This window comes from Chrysemys picta, chromosome 5, assembly GCF_011386835.1.
Source record: "Chrysemys picta bellii isolate R12L10 chromosome 5, ASM1138683v2, whole genome shotgun sequence".
Lineage (NCBI taxonomy): Eukaryota > Metazoa > Chordata > Testudines > Emydidae > Chrysemys > Chrysemys picta.
The window spans coordinates 119,007,593-119,034,149 of NC_088795.1; the positions used below are offsets into that span (position 1 = coordinate 119,007,593).

The window sequence follows — 26,557 nt, forward strand, 5'->3', positions numbered from 1 at the left end:
TTGAGGGTTTTTTTTAATAATTTCAGTGGATAATATCAATGTTTATTTTTAAGTATTTTTTTCAATTTTTATCCATTTAAATTTTCACAGTTATGAGAAATTATGGGAATAGTGTCAGACAAAATGACAGGTCAGACAATTATTTAATGATAGTAAACATTGATTTGAAAAAAACAGAAGCTTTATAATTGTTAAAACACATTTTCAACATCACATGTCAAAACATACAAAGGAAATATCCCTACATCAAAGTCTGATATGTTTTTAAACAGCATTTTTCTTACTTTGCTTATCTGTAAATTTCAGTTATTATTGAGGGAGACATTTTTTTGTCCATTTGTGAGTGTACAGTGAAACTGACATTTACCAATAAAAATCTGATCCTTCCAAGCCTACTTATAGTGATTTAATCGAAACCACATTTCCCTAGTTTGCTTATGAGACAGTCAAAAGCCTTACTAAAATAAAGAGATGTCACATCTGTTGTTTCTCCCCTATCCACTGGGCCAGTAACCCTGTCAAAGAAGGAAATGAGGTTGGTTTGACATGATTTGTTTTTGACGCATTCATGTTGGCTATTCCTTATAACCTAATTATTTTCTGGGTGCTTACAAATTGATTGCTTAATTTGTTCCAGTATCTTTCAAGGTATTGAAGTTAGGCTGACATCTCAGTTCCTAATACTGGGAATTTGCTTCACAGTGCCTAGAAAACGTTCCCCAGGAAAGTATTCTTCCAACTCAGAAGCAGATGTGGTTACCAGTGGATAAGGGTCAAGCTGTCCAAATTTCATTCACCCATGGCAGTAACCATTTTTTGCTTCTGTTTCTGATGTAAGTGTAGCCTGGCTGTTTCATCATTTTCCTTTGCACTCTGGATAGACTCATGAGTATTCTGGACTATATTTAATCTGCTTGCCCAATATTCTGTGGCACTTACGCTGTTAACGTATTTTTTTAATTAATGATGAAAAGGGATCATTGCTTCCCATGACTCATTATACAGAATGATCTCCTGACTCACTCACCTCCATCTAGGGATTGCATCATTTCAGGTAACGCACTGATAAATGTACTGAGTGTACTTGCCATGAGCAAACCACCACAACCCCGTCTTTTGCGTGTTTTACCTGCCTGTATGTTCAGTGTACTTTAGGTTCTGCAGTGGCTGTCGTTACTTATTTGGGTATGGTAGCACCTTCAATGTGCTAGGAGATCTAAACACAATCTGTGCCTGTCACCAGCTCCTGGTGTAGTCTTTTGAGCCGTCTCTGCTGCTCCTGACTGGTCCTCCTTAGTTTCCCCTTGGTCAGGGCAGTTCTTGGACCCTCACCTCTAATTAAGTCTAGCAGTCTGCTTCAGTCTGTTGGCTGTGTTCATGGAGGCAGCCAGGTGCAGGGGTGTCGCCCTGTTGCTGTCCCAGGCCTTTCTGCCTCCCCTTCCTTCTCTGCACTCTCTCCTTTATAGCAGGCTATTGGCTGCAGGTGTGGGTGCCTGCCTCCATGACTGGCAGCTCTGGCAGCTGCATGGGGGTGTTGTTAAACTGCTTGCCTGTAGACAGGAGAGGCTTTTCTCCCACTTCTGTTTATGCTCAATACGGGGTTTGTAGACCCCATTACAGTGACCCAAAAGGTTTACCCTGCCTCATTATGAGCCTCACCTCAGTTGGTGAAAAATCATGGAGCAGGTCCTCAAGGAATCAATTTTGAAGCACTTTGAGAAGAGGAAAGTGATCAGGAACAGTCAGCATGGATTCACCAAGGGCAAGTCATGCCTGACTAACGTAATTGCCTTCTATGATGAAATAACTGGCTCTGTGGGTGAGGGGAAAGCAATGGACATCAAGTTATTCCTTGACTTTAGCAAAGCTTTTGATACCGTCTCCCACAGTATTCTTGCCAGCAAGTTAAAGAAGTATGGGCTGGATGAATGGACTATAAGATGGATAGAAAGCTGGCTAGATCATCGGGCTCAATGGGTAGTGATCAATGGCTCCATGTCTAGTTGGAAGCCGGTATCAAGCGGAGTGCCCCAAGGGTCAGTCCTGGGGCCGGTTTTATTCAGTATCTTCATTAATGATCTGGAGGATGGCGTGGACTGCACCCTCAGCAAGTTTGCAGATGACGCTAAACTGGGAGGAATGGTAGATACGCTGGAGGGTAGGGATATAATACAGAGGGACATAGACAAATTAGAGGATTGGGCCAAAAGAAATCTGATGAGGTTCAACAAGTGAAGGAAGGAAGGAAGGATCTCATGCACTGCTACAGATTAGGGACCGAGTGGCTAGGCAGCAGTTCTGCAGAAAAGGACCTAGGGGTTACAGTGGACGAGAAGCTGGATATGAGTCAACAATGTGCCCTTGTTGCCAAGAAGGCTAACAGCATTTTGGGCTGTATAAGTAGAAGCATTCCCAGCAGATCGAGGGACATGAACATTCCCCTCTATTCGGCATTGGTGAGGCCTCATCTGGAGTACTGTGTCCAGTTTTGGGCCCCACACTACAAGAAGGATGTGGAAAAATTGGAAAGAGTCCAGCGGAAGGCAACAAAAATGATTAGGGGGCTGGAGCACATGACTTATGAGGAGAGGCTGAGGGAACTGGGATTATTTAGTCTGCAGAAGAGAAGATTTGATAGCTGCTTTCAACTATTTGAAAGGGGGTTCCAAAGAGGATGGATCTAGACTGTTCTCAGTGGTACCAGATGATAGAACAAGGAGTAATGGTCTCAAGTTACAGTGTGGGAGGTTTAGGTTGGATATTAGGAAAAACTTTTTCAGTTGGAGGGTGGTGAAGCATTGGAATGGGTTACCTAGGGAGGTGGTGGAATCTTCTTCCTTACAGGTTTTTAAGGCCCAGCTTGACAGCCCTGGCTGGGATGATTTAGTTGGTGTTGGCCCTGCTTTGAGGGGGTTGGACTAGATGATCTCCTCAGGTCCCTTCCAACCCTGATAGTCTATGATTATTGCAGTATATATTTAAATGACTGTGCACTTTTTCTGTTGTTAGTCTCACAAACAAATAATTGAAATTCTCCTCTTTGACCACTTGAGGGCATCTGTTGATAGATTTTGCAATCTCACTGTCGTCTTGAATGGGTGTTTCCATATCCCCCATTCTACTCCAGCCAAGGAAATGAAATTAAAGCTCATCCGAAGAAGTGGGCTGTAGTCCACGAAAGCTTATGCTCTAATAAATTTGTTAGTCTCTAAGGTGCCACAAGTACTCCTGTTCTTCTTAAAGCTCATTCTGTTTTACCTCCTCCTTTCAGTCATGACAAATGATAACTAGCAATCATAAAGCCCTTATTTTATTGATTAAAAATATAATGTGCTCCAATGACACTGCTGAATTTGTCTTGTACAATTTCATGGGAACTTAATCTCAGTAAGAAGAGGCTTATTTTCACAGATAATTGCCTCAGATCAGCAATCAGATTACTGGGTTTGTAGTACAAAGTACTGTAGCTTCCTGGTCGTCTATTTAATGCTCCGTGGTGAATGGATGGGGAGAGGGTGCTGTGACTTGTTCCACGTGATGCTTAGCATTATTTTCCCCTCACCAGCTGTTGCTTTTTGTAGATAAGAAGTTGCATAGTCGAGGAGTGTAACTAGTCAAAAATGGAATAAGCACGGGCTGAAATGTTCAGTACTTTACTGTGTGTCGTGTCTCTCAAATTCTTCATAGAACCATTTCAAGCATGGACTGGGTTTTATACTTCCCGCAGTGTTTTAAAAGGAATTGCACGGAGAGCAAGTTCACTTCTCTACGCTGGAGAGTCGTTTTTCACACAGTATGTTCAGAAATACCCAGCAGGTTCTGTTTGTAAATTCTGGGCCTTACAGCAGCTCCGCAGTCTTAGATGGGCAGTCTCTGAGGTAAACTTACACATTTTTGATTAGGAAAATTATATACACTGTTACCAAAAGTCACTTTTGAAGATGAATTCACAAATTATAATTTGTCATGAAAGTATTGGGCCATAATTTGCATCTGCAGTTAGTTGGTGGGCACAATTAATAGGATTCAGTCAGACTAGGACCTGATTGTGCCCATAAATCAAGTTGTTTGGTTATGTACTGTCACTTATGCATCCAAGGGTGGGGTGTGTGTGGGTGAGCAAGTGGTAGGCATCACCAGCGTAGAAAGGCAAATAAAGCTCCAAGCCTCAGCCCTATTAAGGCCCTTTTCTCAGGACTTGTTTTATTATCCACAAAATAGTCATAAAACAAAGCAAACATAGTGGGAAAATACTGGATAATAGCCTCAGAGGCTTTTTCACCTTCAACCAATGTAAGAGTAGAGACACTCCCTTCCTCTTTTTGACCCAGCTTCCCCTTTTACACTCTGACCACAGGAGCCATATGGCCTGTTGAGACCTGTTAACCTTTTATATGCTGCAGCACCTAGTCACAGGGTGCAATCAACTGTGGAGGTAATATTGTGCTGTAAAATTAAAGGCTAAATTGAGACCCAGAAAAAACTATCTGTCCTTATGTATTTCACTTCTTGTGACCCAATCGCTGATTATGTAGGCAGGCATTTAGAATAATCTCACACTGAAAGGAAAAGGGAGATGGAAATCTTTGTGTGTCTTGTCTTTGACTATCTTGCTTCATTTATTACTCTTTAGGAATAGTCAAAATATAAATTTGGGACTACAACTGTAGGAAAGCACTACATTAAATTATCTCACGTGTGGGGATGACTTATTCATAGTAATTCAAGTGAAGACCTAAACTTGGGATTCAAGTTGATTGTAACTTTTAAATCCCTTTTAAATGTTAGGTTCAGCACCATGATGGTATAACAGGGACAGAATCCCCCAAGGTGAAGGACATGTATATGAATCATTTGATGGATGGAATAGTTAATGTGAAGAAACTGATGGCATCCATAATTTTAGACACAGACAATGCCAAGAAGAATGGAAAACTCTATTCTTATGTTTACAATAAAGATAAAGGAAAACAAGGTAAGTGTTAAATTCGTTTTGTTTTTCGAGATTGGTGTATGAAGGGTAACATATTCTCTTCCTAACATTAAATGGCCCAAGTGTTATCGTTGTAAGTAGAGCTGGGCAACGTTTTTCAGACAAATAGTTTATTAAACAAAAAATGCAGTTTTGGTCAACCCAAATCCTTGATTAAAGGATTAGAAAACATGTCTTACAGCGATAGACTCAAGGAGCTCAATCTTTTTAGCTTAACAAAAAGAAGGTTAAGAGGTGTCTTGATAATAGTATATAAGGACCTACATGGGGAACAAATATTTAATATGGACTCTTCAATATAGCAGAAAAAGGTATAACACAATCCAGTGGATAGAAGTTGAAGCTTGACAAATTCAGACAGGAAATAAGGCATACATTTGTAACAGGGAGGGTTAGTTAACTATTGGAACATTTTACCAAGCGTCATGGTGGATTTTCCATCACTGACACTTTTTAAATTCAAGATTGGATGTTTTTCTAAATGATATACTCTAGGAATTATTTTGGGGAAGGTCTGTGTTACATAGGAGGTCAGACTCAATGATCATAATGGTCCCTTTTGGCCTTGGAATCTATGAATCTATTAAAATTTTTGCAACTGTTGGACACAGATAATTTTGACCATTCACAAAATGGCCAGAGGGGAGGAGCTGGTGGTGGCACTGCCACCAGTGCTGCTGTCCCATTCTTTCTCCTCCCTCCCCTTCACCCCCCCCAAATAACCTTTAGCCCAATAGTTAGGACACTCACCTGGGATGTGGAAGACCCAGGTTTGAATCCCTGTCTAGAACAGATCCAAAACTGATTTTTTCCCCTCCAATTAATTGAAAATTCTAAAAAGCCCTAAAACCTGAACTTAATTTTTGTGTGTGTGCGTCTCTCTTTTTGGAACTGAATGCCCAGCTCTAATTGTAAGCCATAGTTTGGAAGAAGCCATGTACCAAGCATACCCACCAACCCTCAAGCAAGGCAGCTGAGCCACCAAATCTCAGGCATCCAAAACCAAAGATCATGCAGTAGGGACCCAGAGCTTTGTGTGAATAAAGACTTCAGGACTGGACCCCAAATTCTGCCTTCAGACATGTGTCCAAAGGAGAACGTGGCATGACAAAGACCGTTCCTTAACTAGTCTTCGTAACTGGAGGAAGGAGTCTAGGATATACAATAGTCAACTTTATGGAAGATTTTCCTTATGATTTACTGCCAGGGTATGCAAGAATTTATTAATGTGTTCTAGGAATCTGTTTATTCCAGGAAGATTATGGAGTTCCTTTTAAAAAAAAAAAAAAAAAAAAAAAAAAAAAAGCTGGTTTGTTTTGGAGACTTTTATTATTGTAGAATGAAAACAGTGCTTTGGGCAGCAGCTTGTGCATTGTTTATGGGATACTGAAATTAGGTTTCCCTATAGAATCTCCTGCATAACACTACTGGTATTTAGGTTGTATGATTGTAAATAGAGGAGAACTTTTTATTGTCATCACTTAGTGGCTAGCCTGTTGTAATTTAATATCGTCAAATGTGTTTTCTCTGAATTCTGGGCTTTTGGGTGGTTCAAACAGAAGAATAATACAGGTCTGTTGCATCTTAGGAGCATTTAACATGTGCGATTTCAGCTTTATGCGGTCGGCAAAAACAAACAAAAAACAACAAAAGAGAAAAATAACAATTTAAATACTGTTTCTGTAGTGCAGGCGATTCCGCCCGCCATTACACTCAATGTAATTTTGACTATACGTGATTTTCGCTTTAGGCGCTGACTGCGGAACATAACCCCAGCGTAAGATGAGACAGACCTGTATACCAAAGGGGCATTGGCTTTATGCAGTATTATAAATATAGATCTGAATGTGCAATCATGATACACTCTTTGAGGCCTATTTTTTAGATTGAAACCTTAAAAGATGGTGATCATATTCTACCTGGGTAGTATGTTCCTTAAAAGAAAAATGACTGTGCATTACTGTTTCTTATTTTAAAGCTGTATTTTTACTTTGTGTGCATTAAAAGGTACAAGGAGTGTTGAACAATACATTATTGTCTATAATCCCCTGGCGTGGAACATCACTACCTTTGTCGTCGTTGCTATGAGCTACTCAGCAGTCAGTGTGTATGATGAATTGGGACATCCTGTACCGGCACAGGTACTGCGTGGTTATGTTAATGTATATATTGCATTTCTCTTTGTAACTGACTCTTTCATTACAGTACAGTCATTTCCAATTCCCTTTTTTTCTCTCCCGCCCTCTTAGCAAGACATGATAGCTTCTTCTGTAAATTAGAAACAACATGATTATATTGGTTTTGCCCCAGTTGCTCATGTAATCAAGTACCCTGCCTACAAATCTGTTGTTCAGTCCAATTTACTTTCCCAAAACAGAAAGTATCACCAAAATGTATAATATTAAGGACAAGGGAGAGGATCCTGTATATTTTACAAGGATTTGAAATTATTTGGCACGTTAAGGATTCAAAAGAGGCCCCAAGGGAGGGGTGTGTGGAGTATGGGGCGGGCTTGCTCTCCCATAGTGGCAGTTCCTGTCCTGCAGGGCTGGGCCCAGCTCCCTCCTCCAGGCATGTCGACTTGCTGAACAAGATTGCAACATCACTCAGGTTTGACCCGGTTCCCCTGTGTTATGATGTAGGGGCGTCTGGGTCAAATTTCAGTGGGTGGTGTTGCAACCTGGCACGCGGGTTCACAGCACCAATCAGGTTTGTTCTTGCTTCCTCTCTGCCATGACAGAGGAGCAGTTGGACTAAACCTGCTTAGCACTGCAACCCTGGGTGCCAGGTCACAATGCTCAGAGCGGACAAGCAGGCCCAGACCCTCAGGACAGGAACCATTACTGAAGAATGAGTGTGCGGCAGGCTTGCTCTTCACCCACCCCATCCTCACCAGGCTGGAAGAATTGTATGTTTATCTAGGCCAGAGCCCAGTGATAGGTTAATCCAGCCCTGGGTATGGCGACCGATCCAAAACCTTTCCATAACCATTGGTAGGTTGGGATCCACTTTTTAGGAAACAGTGATTTTAAACACAATTTTGAAGTGTGTAGGCAGCCTCCGAGGAACCCCCCAGACGTTCCAATAATTTTTCTGTCATTCATCTTTTTTGTTAGTTTCAAGCGAGGCTTGTGTTTGTTTTTGTTTTTTCAATTACACTGGTATTTTAAGATGGATTTGAAGGCATTGTTGCACTCATTTAAATCAACAGCTTTGATTTCATGTTGGCAAGGAATTGGTTAAAATATTATCTAATCTCATAGTTAGACACTAATATTTATTCCCAAACAAAACCGTGAATCTTAAATTGAGGTTGCTAAATAACACCCCCCCCCCTATCAAAACCGAAAAAAAGAACATCATAATTCTAAATTTTAAAGGTGGACATGTTTGGAAATTCTCATGTGAAGATACCAGGTGAGACTTTACAAATATGCACATGTTAGACACATACAAATTAGCTCTGTCTGAAGTACAACATCATTCTCTCTCTTAACTTGCAGATCCAAAGCTCAGCAGAATCCCCCTCTACCTACGATCTGTATATTCTTGTCACAATAAGTGGTCTCAGTTACCGAAGATACTGTGTTAAGTTATCAGCTGACAAGGAATCTGCATTCATTGCGAGATCAGTTAAATATGGACGAAAAGTCATAAAGCATGCTGATCATCAGAGTAGACGGCTGATTCCTGTGCTTAACGACTGCTACACAGTGATGTTTGACCAAAATACTAATCTAATGCACAGCATTACTGACAGGTGAGGCTACCAGCATTTTTAATTTTAGTCAAACAGCATTTTAGGATAAGCAAAACCCTTTTTAAAAAAGGAAATCCAGGTACTTGATCACATATTATCCTCTGAGGATTAACGACTAATGAGTGCTTTACAATCAAAGGACTTGAAAACTTCTCCCTTCTGCTCATGTTGTGAAGTGAGCTAATGAATGGTCTTATTCCTAGATCATGCTTTTTTCCCCTGTGATATTGAATCTGTGTAGTCAGTGTAATATTCATTGATTCATAATTCCAAGGCCAGAAGGGATCACTTCGTTCATCTAGTCTGACTCCTGTATAGCACAGGCCATAGAACTTCCCCAAAATATTATGGTTAACTAACTTAGATTTTATAATGTACTAACTTTAGGAGATCGAGTATATTTAAAATAGATACTATAACAGGGTGCCCAAGTGCCCCCTTGTGGCTTTGCAGCCACCCTGTTCATTAGCCCCCTCTGATGGGCCCTTAAAAACTCCACACAGTCTCTGATATGGTTCACAGCACCCTTTCCCAGGGCTGGTTTAACCTCAAATAAAGTTCATGCAGTCCTCAGAGTCCTTAATCACAAAATAATTCCCAATGAGCCCCCAACGTGAAGTCCATAATCACAATTCAACAGTTCATACTTAGCTCCAGTTCTTCTGCCACGCCGAGAGCTCTTCCTCTGCCAGTCTGCACCACCCAAAACCATCAGTGCCAACCCTTTCTGCCTGGAGCTCAGCCCTCTTGCCCTGGCTTCCTTCTTCTTTAATGTCGTCCCTGTTCTGGGACAGAAGGCAGTCTATATACTGCCCTCCTCCAGAATGGTGGTCCTGATTGCTAGGAGAGAGGTGAAAGCTGCCCCACCACACACTACAGGGCTCCTGATCCTGGACCCTTAAAGGAACAGTGTCCTGGGGGTTTCCCCCCTCATCCAACTCCCAGTACCCCGGTTCTGCTTCCTCGCTTCTGCTACCAGGCCATTTTCTGGGTCTTTGTTTATTCCAATATCCTGGAAATGGGGTCTTCTGGCCCCCTTTCCTCTTACACCAGTTGTCAAGGTTCCTTCCCCACTCTGAACTTTAGGGTACAGATGTGGGAACCTGCATGAAAACTTCTAAGCTTAACTACCAGCTTAGATCTGGTTTTGCTGCCACCACTCCCAAGTGCTAACTCCCTTCCCTGGGTAGCCTTGAGAGACTCCTCCACCAATTCCCTGGTGAACACCGATCCAAAACCCCTTGGATCTTAAAACAAGGAGAAATTAATCATTTCCCCCACCCTTCCCTTTCCCCCCACCAATTCCTGGTGAGTCCAGATCCAATCCCCTTGGATCTTAAAACAAGGAGAAATCAGAGGTAAACACTCCAACAAAAGGAACATTTACAAGTTGAGAAAACAAAGATAAAACTAACACGCCCTGCCTGGCTGTTACTTACAAGTTTGAAATATGAGAGACTTGTTCAGAAGATTTGGAGAGCATGGATTGATGTCTGGTCCCTCTTAGTCCCAAGAGCGAACAACCTCCAAATCACAGAGCACAAACAAAAGCCTTCCCCCCACCAAGATTTGAAAGTATCTTGTCCCCTTATTGGTCCTTTGGGTCAGGTGTCAGCCAGGTTACCTGAGCTTCTTAACCCTTTACAGATAAAAGGATTTTGGTGTCTCTGGCCAGGACGGATTTTATAGTATTGTACACAGGAGGGCTGTTACCCTTCACTTTATAGTTATGACACCAGTACATCCCATTACAGATACAATATGAATCTACAGTGAATTTATATGATCTCACATGATGTAACAATAGCCAAGTGCTCTCCTCCCCATCAGTAATTCCTACTGTGTTCTCTAAAACTGCTAGCTCTAGGATGGGAACATAGAGAACTTCTTAAAGAAAACCTGATGCTCCTTTTATTTATTTATATTTAAATAAAAGGAAATAAAACCAAAAAACTGACCAAGAGTGCAAACTAACTGAATACATCTGTCGCTTACAGGTCCGGATCCTCCCATGGTGTAAATTGCCATAGCTCCTTTGACGTCAGTGGAGTTACGCTGATTTACACCAGCAGACGGATCCAGCTCCTAGTTTTCAAGTCGGCACATGCCTCTTACTAATGAGCTTGGATCTCCTTCACAGAGGTGGTTTTGCTTAGAATCATCTCCCTCACAAGGGTATTTGGAGGATTAACTAGTTACTAGTTTGTTTGTGCAGTACTTTGAAGATGGAAAGTGATAAGCATTATTATTATTAGAGATGGGCCTGAACCAAAACCCTGGATCTGAACATTGAGAAAGATCAGATTCCATGTCCACCTTTTAAAATTGGGCCCTCTCTCTAGAATGGAGATAAATTAAAAATCTGGATTCAAACACCAACCTCAGAAATTTGGAGGATAGAAACTGTGAACCCAAATCTGCATTTGTGTGGCTCAGGCCTGTTATTGTGGTGAGTGATACTGAAATGTTACAGTTCACTGTTGAAGTTTTGGCAGGTTCCTTGGCATGGGAAAAGCTTGAGGAATCCATAAATAAACACTATATCTGAAGGCTCTTCTTCTCCCCTGTCCTTCTCTATAACTTTTCTCCACCCCCTGCTGATGTATGGTAGTTTGTATCTGATTGGGCACAACATCCCTGTATAAACCCTCATATGAGGGAAGGGTAGTGGGGGTATCAGCAAGGGTATTCAGTACCATAAGGCTTGTTTTGAAATGGTGGGGAAAGGTGGTCGTCCCCTGTGATCCTGCCTCCCCCCCCACCCCCAATGGTATTTAGCTGGATGTCCACACTGGACCATTTTGCAGGTAGTTAGTGTTTGAGGGGGTTTAAAACTTCAATAAAGTGTCAGCCTCCGGTTGAACCAAAGTTACTGCGTGGAATCTTCATTCCTGCTGAGTCAATGACTGTGGCTGAACTGCTAATGGTTTTGTGGGAAATTAATGCTTTACACACAAATGGCCCATTAATAATGTTAACACTTACATAGAGCTTCATAATCACTGAATAATTCAATCCTCACAACTCCCCTGCAAAGGTTGTCGATAAGTATTGCCCCTGCTTTACAAAGGGAGCGGCAGGTGAGCGTGGGAGGGAAGTTGGAAGACTAAGGGCTAGTCTACACTACAAGCGCTAAAGCAGCGTAGCTGCACCACTGTAGCGCATCTGGTGAAGAAGTTGTATGCTGACAGGAGAGAGTTCTCCCATTAGCATAATAAAACCACTTCCATGAGAGGCAGTAGCTTTGTCAGTGGGAGAAGCTCTTCCACCAACATAGCACTGTCCACACCAGCACTTAGCTCGGTGTAACTTAAGTCACTCAGGGGTTGCTTTAGAGATGTCACCCCTGAGCGATATAAGTTATAGTGACATACGTGGTAGTGTGTATAACTCTAAGTGGCGTATCGCTACATACTTCACAAGTGGAAGAAGGAGGCAGAGTTGGAATAGAACTGGGGAGTTCCTGATTCCACATCCTGTGCTCAGGTCTCTAAGGCTACCCCCTTTGTTACAGGGCTGCATATCAGGTCCTGGGTTGTATTAGTTTATGTAGCTATAAAAATTGCTTTAGCTGACCGGATTCTGCTTGATCCATATTATGTGCCCTACATTTTTATTCAGTTGAGAACCTTTGAACCCAGGTTCATAAACACATCTTGCTCTTATAAGACTTCAAATCATTGAACTAATGGGAACAACTTAAGAAACATTTAGATTTGCTGAAAATACAAAATGACACTGGGAATTGCATGAAATGGTTAGGAGGCCAGTGACTATTTTATAACTATTTACAGTTGGTTCTGTGATGACAAATATTTAGCAAGAGGCACTTGCCTTCCCTGCTGGCCTCATCTCCTGCTGCCTATTTTATTAATTATTCATTTTAGCTAAAGAAACAGATATTTTCTAAGGTCTGGTCTATACTACCCGCCTGAGTCGGCGGGTAGAAATCGACCTCTCGGGGATCGATTGATCGCGTCCTGTCGGGACGCGACAATCGATCCCCGAATCAGCGCTCTAACTCCACCAGCGGAGGTGGTAGTAAGCGCCGCCGACAAAAAGCGGCAGAAGTCGATTTTGCCACCGTCCTCACAACGGGGTAAGTCGGCTGCAATACGTCGAATTCAGCTATGCTATTCACGTAGCTGAATTTGCGTATCTTAAATCGACTCCCCGCTGTAGTGTAGATTACCCTCAGACTCCCATCCTCATTCCCCTTGCAATTAAGCGTTGCAGATAATACTTACACAATGTATATCTGTATAATACATTTTCCCCTTTATGAATTTACAGGAAGACTAACCAGACTGTCCAAGTAACTCAGGAGTTTCTTGAATATCATGTGAACGGAGATGTGAGGAAGGGGCCCATTTCAGATAACTACTTATTTACCCCAAATGGATCAGCTGTTGAAGAATCAGAAGCAGTGGGACTGGAAGTTGTTTCTGGAAACCTAGTGAGAGAGATCAGGCAATATTTTTACAGGTAAAGGTACTTGGGTGTGATTGAACCTCACTTGGATTTTTCATCCTTTTTACACATGTGGGAGTAATCCTGTACAGCAGTGATCTCCAACCTTTCTATGCCCAAGATCACTTTTTGAATCTAAGGGCAACCCAGGATCTACTCTGCCCCTTCCCCGAGGCCATGCCTCTTCCCCAAAGCCCTGCCCTGCTCACTCAATCCCCCTTCTCTCTCTCTGTCGCTCACTCTCCCCCACCCTCACGCACTTTCACCGGGCTGAGGTAGGGGTTTGGGAGGGAACTCTGGGCTGAACCTGGGGCAGGGGGTTGGGGTGCAAGAGGGAGTGAGGAGTGCAAGCTCTAGGAGGGAATTTGGGTGCAGGAGGGGGCTCCTGGCTGGGACAGGGGATTGGGGTGCGGGAGGGGGTGTGGGCTCTGGGAGGGAGTTGGGTGCAGGAGGGGGCTACAGACTGGAGCAGAGTGTTGGGATACAGGAGGGAGTACAGGGTTCTGGTGTCTGGAAGGGAGGTCAGGCCTGGGGCAGGGGTTTGGGGTTGCAGGAGTGGGTTTGGGGTGCTGACTCTGGGAGGGAGCTCAGAGCTGGGGGTTGGGGTGCAGGATTGGGTATGGGGTGCTGGCTCCAGGAGGGGGCTCATGCTGGGGGTTGGGGTGCAGGAAGGAGTTCGGGGTGCAGGAGGGGGTATGGGATGCTGGCTACAGGATGGGGCTGGGAGTTGGGGTGCGGCCTCCCGCCGAGCAGCACTTACCTCTGGCAGCTCCTGGTCGGTGGCAGGCGCAGCAAGGCTAAGGCAGCTCTCTGCCTACCCCAGCCCCACACCACTCCCAGAAGGGGCCACCCCTGCAGCCCCTGTGGGGAGAGGCATGTGGCCCCAGATGCTGCCCCTCTCTGCAAGCACCACCACTGCAGCTCCCATTGGCCACAGCTTCCCATTCCTGGCCAATGGGAGCTGCAGGGACAGTGCTTGCAGGCAGGAGCAGCACGCGGAGGGAGACCTAGTAAGTACCTAGTTTAATGGTGCAACTGTGAATTTTGTTGTTGAGGTGAGGAAAGTTAGAAATGTGGTGTGTTCAGTTGTGGGTTGGTTGGTTGGTTTTTAACATGGAGTGTCTGTGCAATTCAAAAACAAGATTCAAGTCTGCTGAGATCATGAATCTTCTATTTTGGTTGAATTTCGACAGGTCTCTAATTAGAGTACAAACTGCTATCTGCACATTGGAAAAAGAGCTAATTAAAGACAAAAGAGGGAACTGAATCCCCAACAATGAGGCATTCGGATCGCTTTTCTTTGAACTCTGAAGAACTAGCTACTTTTTCTCTATTTAAGAGTATTTACAGTCAACTACCTTTTAATTTTTCTATTAGCTGATGGTTGTTTTACTGAAGTTTTCTGTTACTTTAAGTGAAATTGCAATGCACAAGGATGGTTATTATGTCAAGAAAGATTTGGAATTACTGTACACATAGAAGATATAAAATGGAATTTGTATATGAAAATTCATGTTCTTTAGATGGAAAAATTGAACTCAGGTTTATTTATATCTTCCCCGAATGTAAACATATTGTTTAAATTGTTATTTGCAATACTTGTCTGTGTAGCAATTCAACTGGAAAGTAAATATGTTCTAGATAGACTTTTCATTTCAATAATATTCATTTTGTATGTAAGGAGTTTTAAGTTTTTTTTTTTTTTTGCTCTTTAGTAATAGAAGTCTCTACTGTAGTCTATACTTATATGACTGAGAGTGAAAACAAGATAATATCCTTCCACTTAAGAGTGTATTAAGGAGAAATGACAGAAAAATAGCTATAATTTTAAACAATCCAAAATAAGAACATGATGTAAAATGAATGCCTCCTCCTCCCTCCCCCTCCCCCCCCCCCCCCCCCACACACACACACACACACACACACACAGAGCGCATGGGACACCAAGGAATACTGTAGAACTTCCCTTTATACAAACTGGATCTCTGAAATGTGAAAAGCTAAAAATCATTTCACTAGTTACACAAAGCAGATAAAATCCAGACAAAATACTGCAGGTTTATTAATAATGAAAACTGTGACCTGATATTAGTTTAACTTGCTAAACTTCACATTATTTACCCTCTTGTTTTGTAGGAATATAACTGCTCAGGATTACATGTATGTGGCATATTCAAGAATCTACAGTGTACCAGGAGGTTATGATGATAAGCTGCTTTGCCACAGGATAGAACAAGAATACAGGGTTGGACCTTTGGAACTAAATCGTGAGGCAATCTTCAGAACAAGCACAAATTTAAACACTAAGCAGACACTTCACACTGACAACAATGGCTATCAGATGCAGAAGAGACCATACAAGGCCTATGTGAATAATAGAGTGGCTCGGGTAGGCATAAAGCTGTAATCCAAAATCAAGTGTGTATCCTGTTTGTGCTCTGTTATGTTGCACAAACTTAATGTTTTTGTCGTTTGATTTATTGTTGGTCTTCAGAACTATTATCCTATGGTCCAGACTGCCTACATTGAGGATGACAGCATGAGGCTGATTCTGCTTGCAGAAAGATCTCATGGTGTCTCAAGTCAAGGAAATGGCCAAGTGGAGGTAATGAATGAAAATGTTTTTACAATAAAACAGTAATTTCATGGCTCCCTGTGATCTGAATAAAGCATGATGGCTGATGACTGTTCTGGCATTTATCTTCATCATGCAGGTGATGCTTCATAGGAGACTGTGGAATAACCTTGAGTGGGACCTGAATTACAATCTCACTTTGAATGACACCTCGGTGGTTCGGCCAATGTTCTGGCTCATTTTAGGAACTAAGCCAGCCGCTGATGTTCTGTATCAGTCAAGTGCTCTGGCTTTAGAACACAGACCAGTTGTTATGTATGGAGAGCTAACAGGTAACTGTTCTACTTACCTTTTTTAAAACTAAGAATTGTTCCTTTCTTTTGCCTAAAGTCAGACTCCTAAGTCTATATTTAGGCACCTAAACAGCTGGCCTGCCTTTTCCAAGGTGAGCACCCACGATTTCTCATTGCCCTTTAAGAGGAGGTGCTGGATGATCAGCACCTTTGAAAATGGGGCTACTTTTCATGTGCCTACCTCTCTAGATTTAGGAGCCTAACTCTAGGCATCCATTGGCTGAAAATCTTGGCGACAGTAGCTAACTGAGAGAACTTTTGAGTCCAAGTTTAAAACATCTTTCAAATAAAAAAGCCGTGTAGTAGAATAGCAGCAGCAAGACTTGATGAAGCATGCTTTACTGGGGCACTAATATACTTTTCTGCCAGTTCAAGTCATGCTGCTTTCAGCTTAGTACCTCAGAACATCTGAAGAGAGAGAGTGCCTCACCCACTCCTGGTCTAGTTCAGACAGAGGGAGGGCACACTCTTCCCCTCCAAAAGCAATGCAGTGCCACTGACCAGGGTCCTCTTTCTTGACATAACCATGTTTTACATGATAGCTTTTTTTTTTTTATTTCACATACAGACAAACCAAAGCTGCATCGAGAACTTCATTCTGTTCAGAGAGATCCTGTAACCCTCCCAGCCAACCTACATCTCCAGACTCTAAGCATTCCTGGGTGGACATACAGCTCCAACCACACTGAGCAGCTACAGAATATTTACAGAGGTAGGTTCTCTTTTAGCGGTAAGTCATTTGTAGATGGAGATTATTCAGTGTGTAACACTTACAAAGGCTATTTTTCTCTACCTCCTTTGTTTTGTGATTATTGTTATTAATTATCTGTATTACAGTAGCACCTGAACTAGGTCAGAGGCCTCTGTGCTGCGCAGACGTATAATAAAGACAGACCCTGCCTCAAAGAGTATAAGGGTCATTTAAGCACCCAGCTCCCTTTGAAAATATTCCCCATGAGATCTTTGAGGTAGAGTCTGTCTCTTACTAGATGTCTGTGCAGCATCTACACAATGGGGCTTGAGCTGGATTAAGGCCTTCAAATTCTACTGATGTAAATAAGTCAATGCGAGTTGGACATTTCCCTGTGTTTTGTACCTTTGAAAATCTCTTCCTGAAATCTTAGTTTAAGACAAGACACATGAGGTGAGTAACTTCCAACAGAAACCTTGAGTTTTTAGCATTAAATAATAAAACCCGTTTTGGTTGTTTTTAGGTATACGAAAGCAAGAGGATGCAGACTTCAGACGTGTACTTCTAAGAATCAGGCATATGTATGAAGTGGGAGAGGATCCTGTGCTATCACAACCTGCTACAGTGAATCTGAAAGTAAAATTAATCACTCCTGCTAAAGCACCGCTTAGGGGTTGTCTACACGGTGGGGTAATGCGCTCTACTGAAGTGTGATTTCTAAATGCACTGATGTGTTGTGCATTAATTGGCCCATGTAGAACTTTCTGGTGTGCACTAAAGTGTGCTTTAATGTAGAACTTTTTCAAAATGCACTATGTTAAAGTGCAATAGAGAACCTTTAATACACAGACCAGATACCATGCATCACATTAGCATGCTTTAGAAATCACCCTCTGTAGAACACATTACCTCACCATGTAGATAAACCCTCAGCCTATCTTTGACTGCTGAAGAGGAATCTTGTTACAAAAACATAACCTTCCTCTTCCTTTAATTGGAAACCACTCAAAAAATAGACCCAGTAATGCTGCTACTGAGACTACTGGCAAAACTCTGACTCTTGCTGAGGTTAGAGTTCATTTTTTCCCCTACCCTTCACCACAATAGCCATTACTAGTCGCAGGTATTTTTAGTAAAAGTCATGGACAGGTCATGGGCAATAAACAAAAAGTCACTGTTCCGTGACCTGTCCACTAAAATACCTGTGACTAAATCTTACCTGCTGGGAGAGGGGCGCTCCTGAAGACTGCTGCTGGGGTGGGGAGGCAGTGCGAGACGACGCCTTTTCTGGGGAGGACAACTCGGGGCCCTGCTGCAGCTGGGGGCGGCCTGGAGCCACCTGCCACTGCTGGGGGTGGGGGGGAGAGGCGCGGCCCGTGGCCCCACTGCTGCTGCTGGTCTGGGCGGTGAGGTGGCCCGCAACCCCGCCCCTGTTGGTCCGGGCACAGCTGCCACTGGTCTGGGCAGCCCAGGGCCCCACCACCACTGGGCCCAGATTGCTGCTTCAGGGCAGCGCCGGGAACCAGCTGTCTGGGGCTACCAGAGCAGTGGCTGGTGTGGCTGGCCCTGGGCTTCCCCAGCTGCTGGGATGGTCCTGGGGTTAGCCGCACCAGCGCTGCAAAATTCACGGAGGTCACGGAAAGTCATGGAAGCTGTGACCTCTGTGAATGATTCGCAGCCTTAGCCTTTACCCGAGCTGAACAGCCATCGCATTGATAGTAGAAAAATGTGCACAAGCATCTGTAGGATTGGGCCTATTGTGTAGATATTAATGTAATATTTGCTGTGATAACTTGAATGTTATAAGAAGAACAGGAGTACTTGTGGCACCTTAGAGACTAAGAAATTTATTAGAGCATAAGCTTTCGTGGACTACAGCCCACTTCTTCGGGCTGTAGTCCACGAAAGCTTATGCTCTAATAAATTTGTTAGTCTCTAAGGTGCCACAAGTACTCCTGTTCTTCTTTTTGCGGATACAGACTAACACGGCTGCTACTCTGAAACCTTTGAATGTTATAGACACCTGTCTGTGATTTCTTTGTATCTAATGTTGTTGCAAGTAGCACCTGAGATTACTGAAATGTGAAAGGTTTAGAGAGGGTAAACGTTATTTTTTCTCTATTTTTTCCCCCAGTTGTTTTTTGTGCATTTGACAGCAATATGTGTCTGATCACTTTGACTGTATCTCTTGTAGAGACAGTTTCCCCTTTTGATTGTTTGGGCAGCAAGATTTTTTTAATTTTATTTTTAAATAGGAGATTGTGATTGTGACACCACAAATCCTGGCTGGGGAACACTAGGGCAGGTATAACACCTGACATGGGATTTCTGCTTGACTAGGGATGTGGCAAAAAGAGTAGGAGTACTTGTGGCACCTTAGAGACTAATAAATTTACATGAGCATAAGCTTTCGTGGGCTACAGCCTACTTCTTCGGATGTAGCAGTTGACCCAAAAGAGGAGGCTGCCCTCTTCAGTGTCAAGGACACGGTATCTAATAACAACAACGAGGAGTCTATCTAATAAGTGCTCTGGTGACTTAAAAAGGGGGATCCATTTGTGCTGAATCATCTGTGGTGGTTTTAAAGTATACACAGCTCTGATAGTAATTACTGAGAGCGTTATACTTTTGAGATTACAGATCAAAATTCTACCCTTGCCCAGCTGCTCACTGAGCAGATGAGAGCTGCAGTAGGCATGCCGTTAAGTAACATTAACTGGATATCTTGGGATTTCTTTTTATGTAGTCTCTGCTGAAAGGGTTGGGAACAGTGAAGTTGGTGGAAGAACGGTCGCTCACAGGAACCTGGGACATAAACACTTTGGAGCGATGGAAATGGAAATCAGCACAACATATAAGCAAAGGTGGGTGGGAAACTAGATTTTATTTCCTTTTTTCAAGCCCCAACCTGTTGACAAGATATTGTGTTAACCGGGGTTCTTTCAACCCAAAGCTCTTGGTAACTTTTACTCTGTGCGAGGAGGTGTCAGGAAATAAATCAGGGGAGACACAGCCGTCCGACCGATAGATGGCTGGCACAAACAGGACAATACGAGTGCTTTCACTGAAACCTAAACTTTACTTAATCTCAAGCACTTACACACGTCTGCAACAAGATTAGTAAAACACCCCCAACCCTTGATAATTACCAAAGCTGAGTGTGGCTTTCGGGTGGCAGCCCGTCTGCCGCTGGGGAACACAAGATGCATCCAGAGGGAGAGGCCAGTCCCAAAGAGTCCCACCTATCTCAAGCTTTTCCCCTTATTTATACATTAGTAATACGACATGTCCCTTAAAGAAAACTTGTCAAGCAAACAGTTCCAATGGGCAAGCAAGAGGCTCCTTCTGATTATTGATTAACCAGGTGTGGGTTTTTCCAGAGTCTGCAGCCTTGAGACTCCAATAGACATTCCTGAGGGTACACCCTGCTCTTTTAAAATGCATGTTTCAGCAACTTCAACACAACTCTTATCAGGAAGGACGTGGGGTCAAGCTGCCCTTTCTGAGGCATCCTAGCCCACCCTCCCCCCGCCTTGGTCAAGCTGCATGGCCACTTTACAGCCTGCTGGCCACTTTACTGGTTTGCCAAAGTCTCCCTGTACAGATGGTATTTTCATTGGATGTTGCAGCTCAGGAAACAGTCTCACTGAGCAGATTCAAATGACCTAAAAGAGTTGTTATAGGTGGGGTTGGTAGTACAGCATATTATTAAATTTGCCTAAAACTTCCCATTATAAGACCCTGTTTTCATTGCTTAAAACTTTGCCAAACTTTAACTGTTTGTGTGAAACTTTATATATTGGGAGTCTGCCTCAGGCTAAATGTTCTTCATAAATTTCAGCCAAAATTATTCAGCTATTTCTGAGAATGAGGCTAGGGAAAAATATGTAGTTTTGCGTGTGATAAAAAATGGTGGTGACCTCCTCTTTGAGAAATTCAGCCAGCCTCCTACTTTAGAGCAGGAACTTGAAATTTGACAGATGAGTGGCTTTTGTTTGAAGGATATCTCTTTTGCCAGACCTGTGAAAATCTGCCCACATTTGGCCAAACATTGCAGATTGCACATGCTTGGGAGACTTGCTAAAACTTGGCAGCTAAATTCCCCATACATTCCGTCTGTACGGAGCATGCTCCTATCTGGGGCGGAGTAGGATTTTCTCTTCAATTGCTACTCTGGGCTGCTGTGAACCAGGCTGCATCCAGGCATTGGTACTGAGAGCAGCGAGACTCTCTCCTGTGTTCTCAGTGACTCTCTACTGGGCCCAGGCACCATAGAGGAGGAAGCAACCTGATTCAAAAGCAGAGGGTGACAAGAGCTAGACCGTGGAGGAAGGGTAGGGGAGTAGATTGGGACAAGGATTCTGAGGGGAGGGTGGGATACTGGAACTGGAGGCTGACCGGGGAGGATGTAAGGGAAAGGAAAGCTATGGGATGGGAGAGTGGCAAGACTGAGGTTGGCTGGGCAAGGAGACTGTGACAGGGAGCCAATGGGGTGAGAGGAGACAGATCTAATGAGGAGCCAGGGTGTGGGGAAAGAACTGGGATTGGCTGGGCAAAGAGACTGGGACATGAAGCCAAGGGAGCCAGATGCTGAGACTGGTGGAGGAGCCTGGGGAGGGAAGCTGGGAGCCAATGGGGACAAGGAATGTGGGTGGGGTAGGGAGTGACTGGAAGCCAGGAAAGACAGTACAGATAAGGAAATGAGAGGGGTGAAATGGGACTAACTGGGCAAAGAGGTGGAAGAAGGAGCTGGGGGAATTGTAGTGGAACTGGAAATGGTTGGGCAAGGAGACTGGGACAGGGATGAGAAACCTGTGGAGACTGGAAGCCCACAAGAATAGAATTGGGATAAGAAGCTGGGTGGGGAGGAGACAGAACTGGGACAGGGATGGTGCAGAAGGGATCAAACTTTTGGGGGAAAGGGTAAAAGAGCACAGCCCCCTTGAGATCCTGGAATAGAACTCAAGATTCTTGAGTCTTACCATTCCTCTGATGTCAGCAGAGGACTGAGAAACCCCCTGGCAAAGTGTCCATCCATGCTGATGACCCACATCGGTGTCAATATGATCCCACGTGACGGAAATTCTCTTTTTTTCACTTGGTTGTTTTAAGAACCTAGGATAACTTATCCCAAAAAATCCTATGTTAAAAGATCATTATTAAGGTTGCAAAGTCAAGCATTCAGAAGTTAGGAAACGCTGAAATAAGGTTGCCCGTGCAATCTTAATTCAGCCCCCTTATGAGGATACATTACAACACAGTCTTCAATTACACGGTCATGTACTTTTTTTTTCCACAGGGCCCCATCCTCACTCATTGCACAGGATGGGTGTCCTCTGGAATGAGTTGTGGTTCTGTAGTAAAGGAGGTTGTTTTCTGTAGGACCCCTGCCTCCTTTGTTGCAGGAGTTGGAAGGTGTGTAGTGAATGAGGCAGGGGATTGCAGGAAGAGACAGGACAGTCTTATGATTAAGGCAGTTGAATGTTGCTCTAGAGAATTGGATTCCGTCCCTGACACAGAGTTCCTATGTGATGCTAGACAAGTCACTGAAATCAAATTTTTCAGCGGTAGTCACTAATGGTATGTTCCTCATTTTTCGGGTGCCTGATTTGAGACTGGGATCTGATTTCCAGAAGTAAAGCCTTTACATCTGCAGCTGAAGTCAATGAGAGCTGTACTTTGAACATAGAAATATTATATAATGCTAAGTACTCTGAAAAATCAGGTCCAGGTGTCTCAAATTAGACATGCAAAGTTGGGGTATTTGACCTTAATCTCAGGGTTTCTCAGTTTCCCATCTGTAAAATGGAGATGATAATACCCCTCCCCCTTATCTCAAAGGAGTGTTGAGAAGATAAATTAATGTTTTTGAAGCACTTAGATACTGTAGTGATGTGCATTATAGGAAAGTCAATGAGCGGGGTTTGTACAGTGCAGTAAATAAGGTCTGGAGCCACATATTGAACAATGGAAATAAAACAAAATATTGAATAGTTGCTCATTAAGTGAGCACTGTCCATTCTGTGCACCGACTCTCAGTAGGTGCAATCTTGGACAGAGGACTGGCATCTATCAGAGTAACGCTCAGACCCTAGTTTGTGCATTTGTTTACTTTTTACCATAATTCATACAAAAGGTGGTTAGAAACCCAGATCAGAAAACCCACAGACTTTGGGGAAGTTGAGTTCTGTATCCAAAATGTGTGGTTTGGGCTAATTTCAAGTTCGTTTGTGGTTGTGTATTTGTCATATTGCACAGAGGCTGAGGTGGTGGTATTTTACTTTGTTTCTGACTTCTATTGCATTTTTTTCCTTTTTTTAAGCATCTTTGTGGTTCTGGGTTTTGAGTTATGGTTTAAGGTACACAGAAGTTGCAGTAGTTAATATTGAATGTTAATATAAAAAAAAAAGTTTCTTGAATTGTAATCTTGGCCAAGCCACTGACTGCATGACCTTGAGAAATGCAGGCAAACATAGGTAAGACACTAAGAGCTCGTCTACACTTAAAACGCTTCAATGTCAGAGCTGCGCCGCTGTAGCGCTTCAATGTAGACTCTCCCTAGAGTGACAGGAGGAATTCTCCCATTGGCATAGGTAATCCACCTCCCAGAAAGGTGGTAGCTAGGTCAACAGAAGAATCCTTCCATCATTCTAGTTCTGTCTACACTGGGGATTAGGTTGGCTTAACTACACACTCAGGGATGTGGATTTTTCACACTCCTGAATGACGTACTGAATCAGATTTAATTTTCTAGTGTAGACCAGGCTTAAGTGAACTGCAGAGCCACCTCAGCAAAGCAGCAGTTTTGGAATATTAAGTGTTGGATTTTTCTCTCCATTTGCCTGGACACTCTGGAAATGTGCACCTTTCCTTCTGCCTGAGAGTATCATTAGGGTGGGACTAGTATCAGTAGCATGAAGCAGAAAGTGAAAGGTGGATAGTTTACGGTATATTTTAAAATTATGAATGTGTGTTCCTTAGAGTTATAGGTGCAGCTGTTTAAATTAGAAAAGAAAATCTGTTCAAACCTAAGTGGATCAAAAATGTTGAGACAACAAAATACTGTGTGCATTTGATTTGAAATAAAGCTTTTCAGAATAAATGACAAATCATAAACACCTGCATTTTTGCATTTTATAGGGCTCTCCAGTAATACAAAGAAGACCACAGAAAACTCTACTGTGACTATTCACCCAAAGGAAATTAGGACCTTTTTTGTGTACTTTCAAGGTCAATAAAAGTTTGCAGAGTATTCCTGGGCCAACTGTTGAATAACCTGCTGTCTTGCATCTGAAGAAGTGAGGTTCTTACCCACGAAAGCTTATGCTCCCAATACTTCTGTTAGTCTTAAAGGTGCCACAGGACCCTCTGTTGCTTTTAACCTGCTGCTGTTGTTTTTTAAAGAAATGAAGCAACCGTTTTGAGAACTTTTTTCCTAGTATTGTAAATGGAAGGAATAATTATTCTGTAATAAACTGTAAAACTTGATTAAATTATCAAAATTAGTTGCTGGTTCATTTGCTTCTTTTTAAAAGAAATGACCCCTTACTTTCTTAGGTCAGCTATTTAAAACATGCTTTTCTTGAAATTAAAAGTGTTTAACTTGAAATAGGAAAAAAAGAGGAAAATATCTGACTGGCTATGACTCAAGTCTATACTGCAGTACAAATGTATCAGCCAGGACATGAAACTGGGAAGCTGTGATTGTATTTCTTTGCATTGTTAAATCCATTTCAGTTCTATCTATTTTTAAATTTTAAAAATGGTGGGCTTTGCCTGGATTATTTAGTCTCTTGTTCTCATAAAGAATGTAAAGCTACAGTTGCCTGCCAAGTTCAGACAACATGTACACTGATTGTGAGAAATGTTCATTAATTATATTGGGAAGGAGTTACATGTGAAGGATTACATTTAGGGTTATAGAAGTGTTTGTTACAAATAGTAAGAACTGCATTTATTTAAGGTAATCTATTTTTTTTAAAAACACACACACTGGTGTTCTTTATTAGCTAAAGAAATGCTCATCATCATAGAGAATTGGATTTTTTAAAACAAAATGAAATATGTTTCTCTATTATCTGCTCAATTCTACTAAATGTGGCGCTATGGTGCCTCATAGTGCTGTCATATACACCTGTGTAGATATGCTGAATGAAATGGAGTTACTCCAAATTTAAACCCATGTCTCTAGATCAGAATCAGGTCTGTCATTTTTAGTATTTTGAATTGCATCAGAAACTGTGAATTCTGCTTGCTGCAACATGGTGCAAAATATTCCGTGCTGTCTCCCTGCCTAGAGGGAGAAAAAAGGGAAAGAACATAGAGCAAATAGGGGCCACTTCATTTAAACCTATGGACTAATGTGGCCTATTGCTTCAAAAGTAACGCTAGTGTTGAATGTTTAGTTTCTTTGTATTGCCTCTGCTTAATATAGTACCCGTAGTCACAGCTAGCTTTCATATAACACCTCATTGAGGTCTTAGATAATAATGAAAATAGCATTTTACTGTTATATTTTTCATAGATTAATAGATTCTAAGGCTGGAAGAGACCACCGTGATCATCTAGTCTGACCTCCTGTATAGTTACTCCTGGGGGAATTCTGTGCCACTGCACACATGTCCCCCACAGATTTCTTTGCTTCCTCGCAGAAAAATACTGTTCATACTGGACTACCTCCTTCACCTAAAACAACAAGGCCTGTCCCTGTAATCAATAAGGGTCCACTTAGCCGTCATCTCCACCTTCCATCTGGGCGCAGACGGATTCTCAGTCTTTGCAAACCCTTTGGGATTCCTTGGTGAGAATTACATCAGGCCCCCCCAGGTTCACACCCCCCCCCTTAGGTCGGGGGTGCTCGGTGGCACTCGTCATTAGCATGTGGGAAGGTTTATGCGGCCTGTGCCCTTTTTCCCACCCCAATACCCATGGGGTTCCAACTGGGCTGGGGTCTTCTCCCAGCGTTCTAGTCTGGAGGTCGATGATTCGGGCTCTCTTGGTTCAGAGCCCCCCTTTTAACCTTGGCCACCCTCTGGAAAGGCTCCTCTATGCTGGGCAAGTGTCCTAAAGCTATTTTCCCCTTGTCCTGGGCCTTCCTCCCCCTCTGACAGGGGTCACAGGATCGGCAGTACTGTCGGACAGTAACAAAGACCCCAGGCCAGTAAAAGCTCCGTAGCAGCCTCTGCTGGGTACACCAGGTTCCCTGGTGCCCTGAGAGGGGAATGTCATGGGCCCGGTACAGCAGCTGGTGACGATACTTCTGGGGTACCACCAGCTGCCTCCTGATACCGCCCGACTCCATTTTCCCTGGGGGGGCCATTCTCGGTACAGGAACCCTTTCTTCCACAGGAACCTTTTCCGGCCACCTCTCCCCATGGTCTGTACCACACTGAGGTCGGCCAGGTCCCTTATCTTCTGCAAGGAGGGATCTTTTTGCAACTCGGCCTGGAACTCAGCATCTGGGACAGGGATGGCCACCTGCTTTTTCTCGCCGGCTGGGTCTGAAGCCACAGCCTCCCTGAGCCGTGTCCCTGGGTGTTCCCTCCCCACCAAGTTAGGGTCCTGCGCCTCAGGCAAGGCACCCTCCCCAAGGCCAGGGTGCAGTGCCCCTCGCCGGCTCTGACTGCGGGTCACAACCAGGGCACCCTGGGGGTTGCTTGGCCAGTCCTCCAGGTCCCCCCCCCATCAACACCTCAGTGGGCAAATATGGGTGTAC

At 43.2% G+C, this 26,557-nt stretch overlaps 1 protein-coding gene across 7 annotated transcripts in view; it reads left to right on the forward strand.

Annotated features, from left to right (window-relative positions):
* The window catches only part of MAN2B2 (mannosidase alpha class 2B member 2), a 57,384-nt gene extending 33,037 nt beyond the window's left edge, over positions 1-24,347 (forward strand). For 5 of the 7 annotated variants that reach the window (XM_024106882.3, XM_065598249.1, XM_065598250.1 and 2 more), the window contains 12 exons: positions 3,688-3,878; positions 4,789-4,975; positions 7,001-7,134; positions 8,497-8,753; positions 13,047-13,238; positions 15,360-15,612; positions 15,718-15,828; positions 15,938-16,130; positions 16,720-16,863; positions 17,366-17,532; positions 19,589-19,706; positions 23,983-24,347. In XM_024106882.3, the coding sequence (XP_023962650.2) occupies positions 3,688-3,878; positions 4,789-4,975; positions 7,001-7,134; positions 8,497-8,753; positions 13,047-13,238; positions 15,360-15,612; positions 15,718-15,828; positions 15,938-16,130; positions 16,720-16,863; positions 17,366-17,532; positions 19,589-19,706; positions 23,983-24,080 (2,045 nt within the window). In that variant the 3' untranslated portion in view covers positions 24,081-24,347. The remainder of the gene's footprint in view (positions 1-3,687; positions 3,879-4,788; positions 4,976-7,000; positions 7,135-8,496; positions 8,754-13,046; positions 13,239-15,359; positions 15,613-15,717; positions 15,829-15,937; positions 16,131-16,719; positions 16,864-17,365; positions 17,533-19,588; positions 19,707-23,982) is intronic. The other 2 variants (XM_065598248.1, XM_065598251.1) reach the window with 1 other exon arrangement.
* The last annotated feature ends 2,210 nt before the right edge of the window (positions 24,348-26,557 follow it).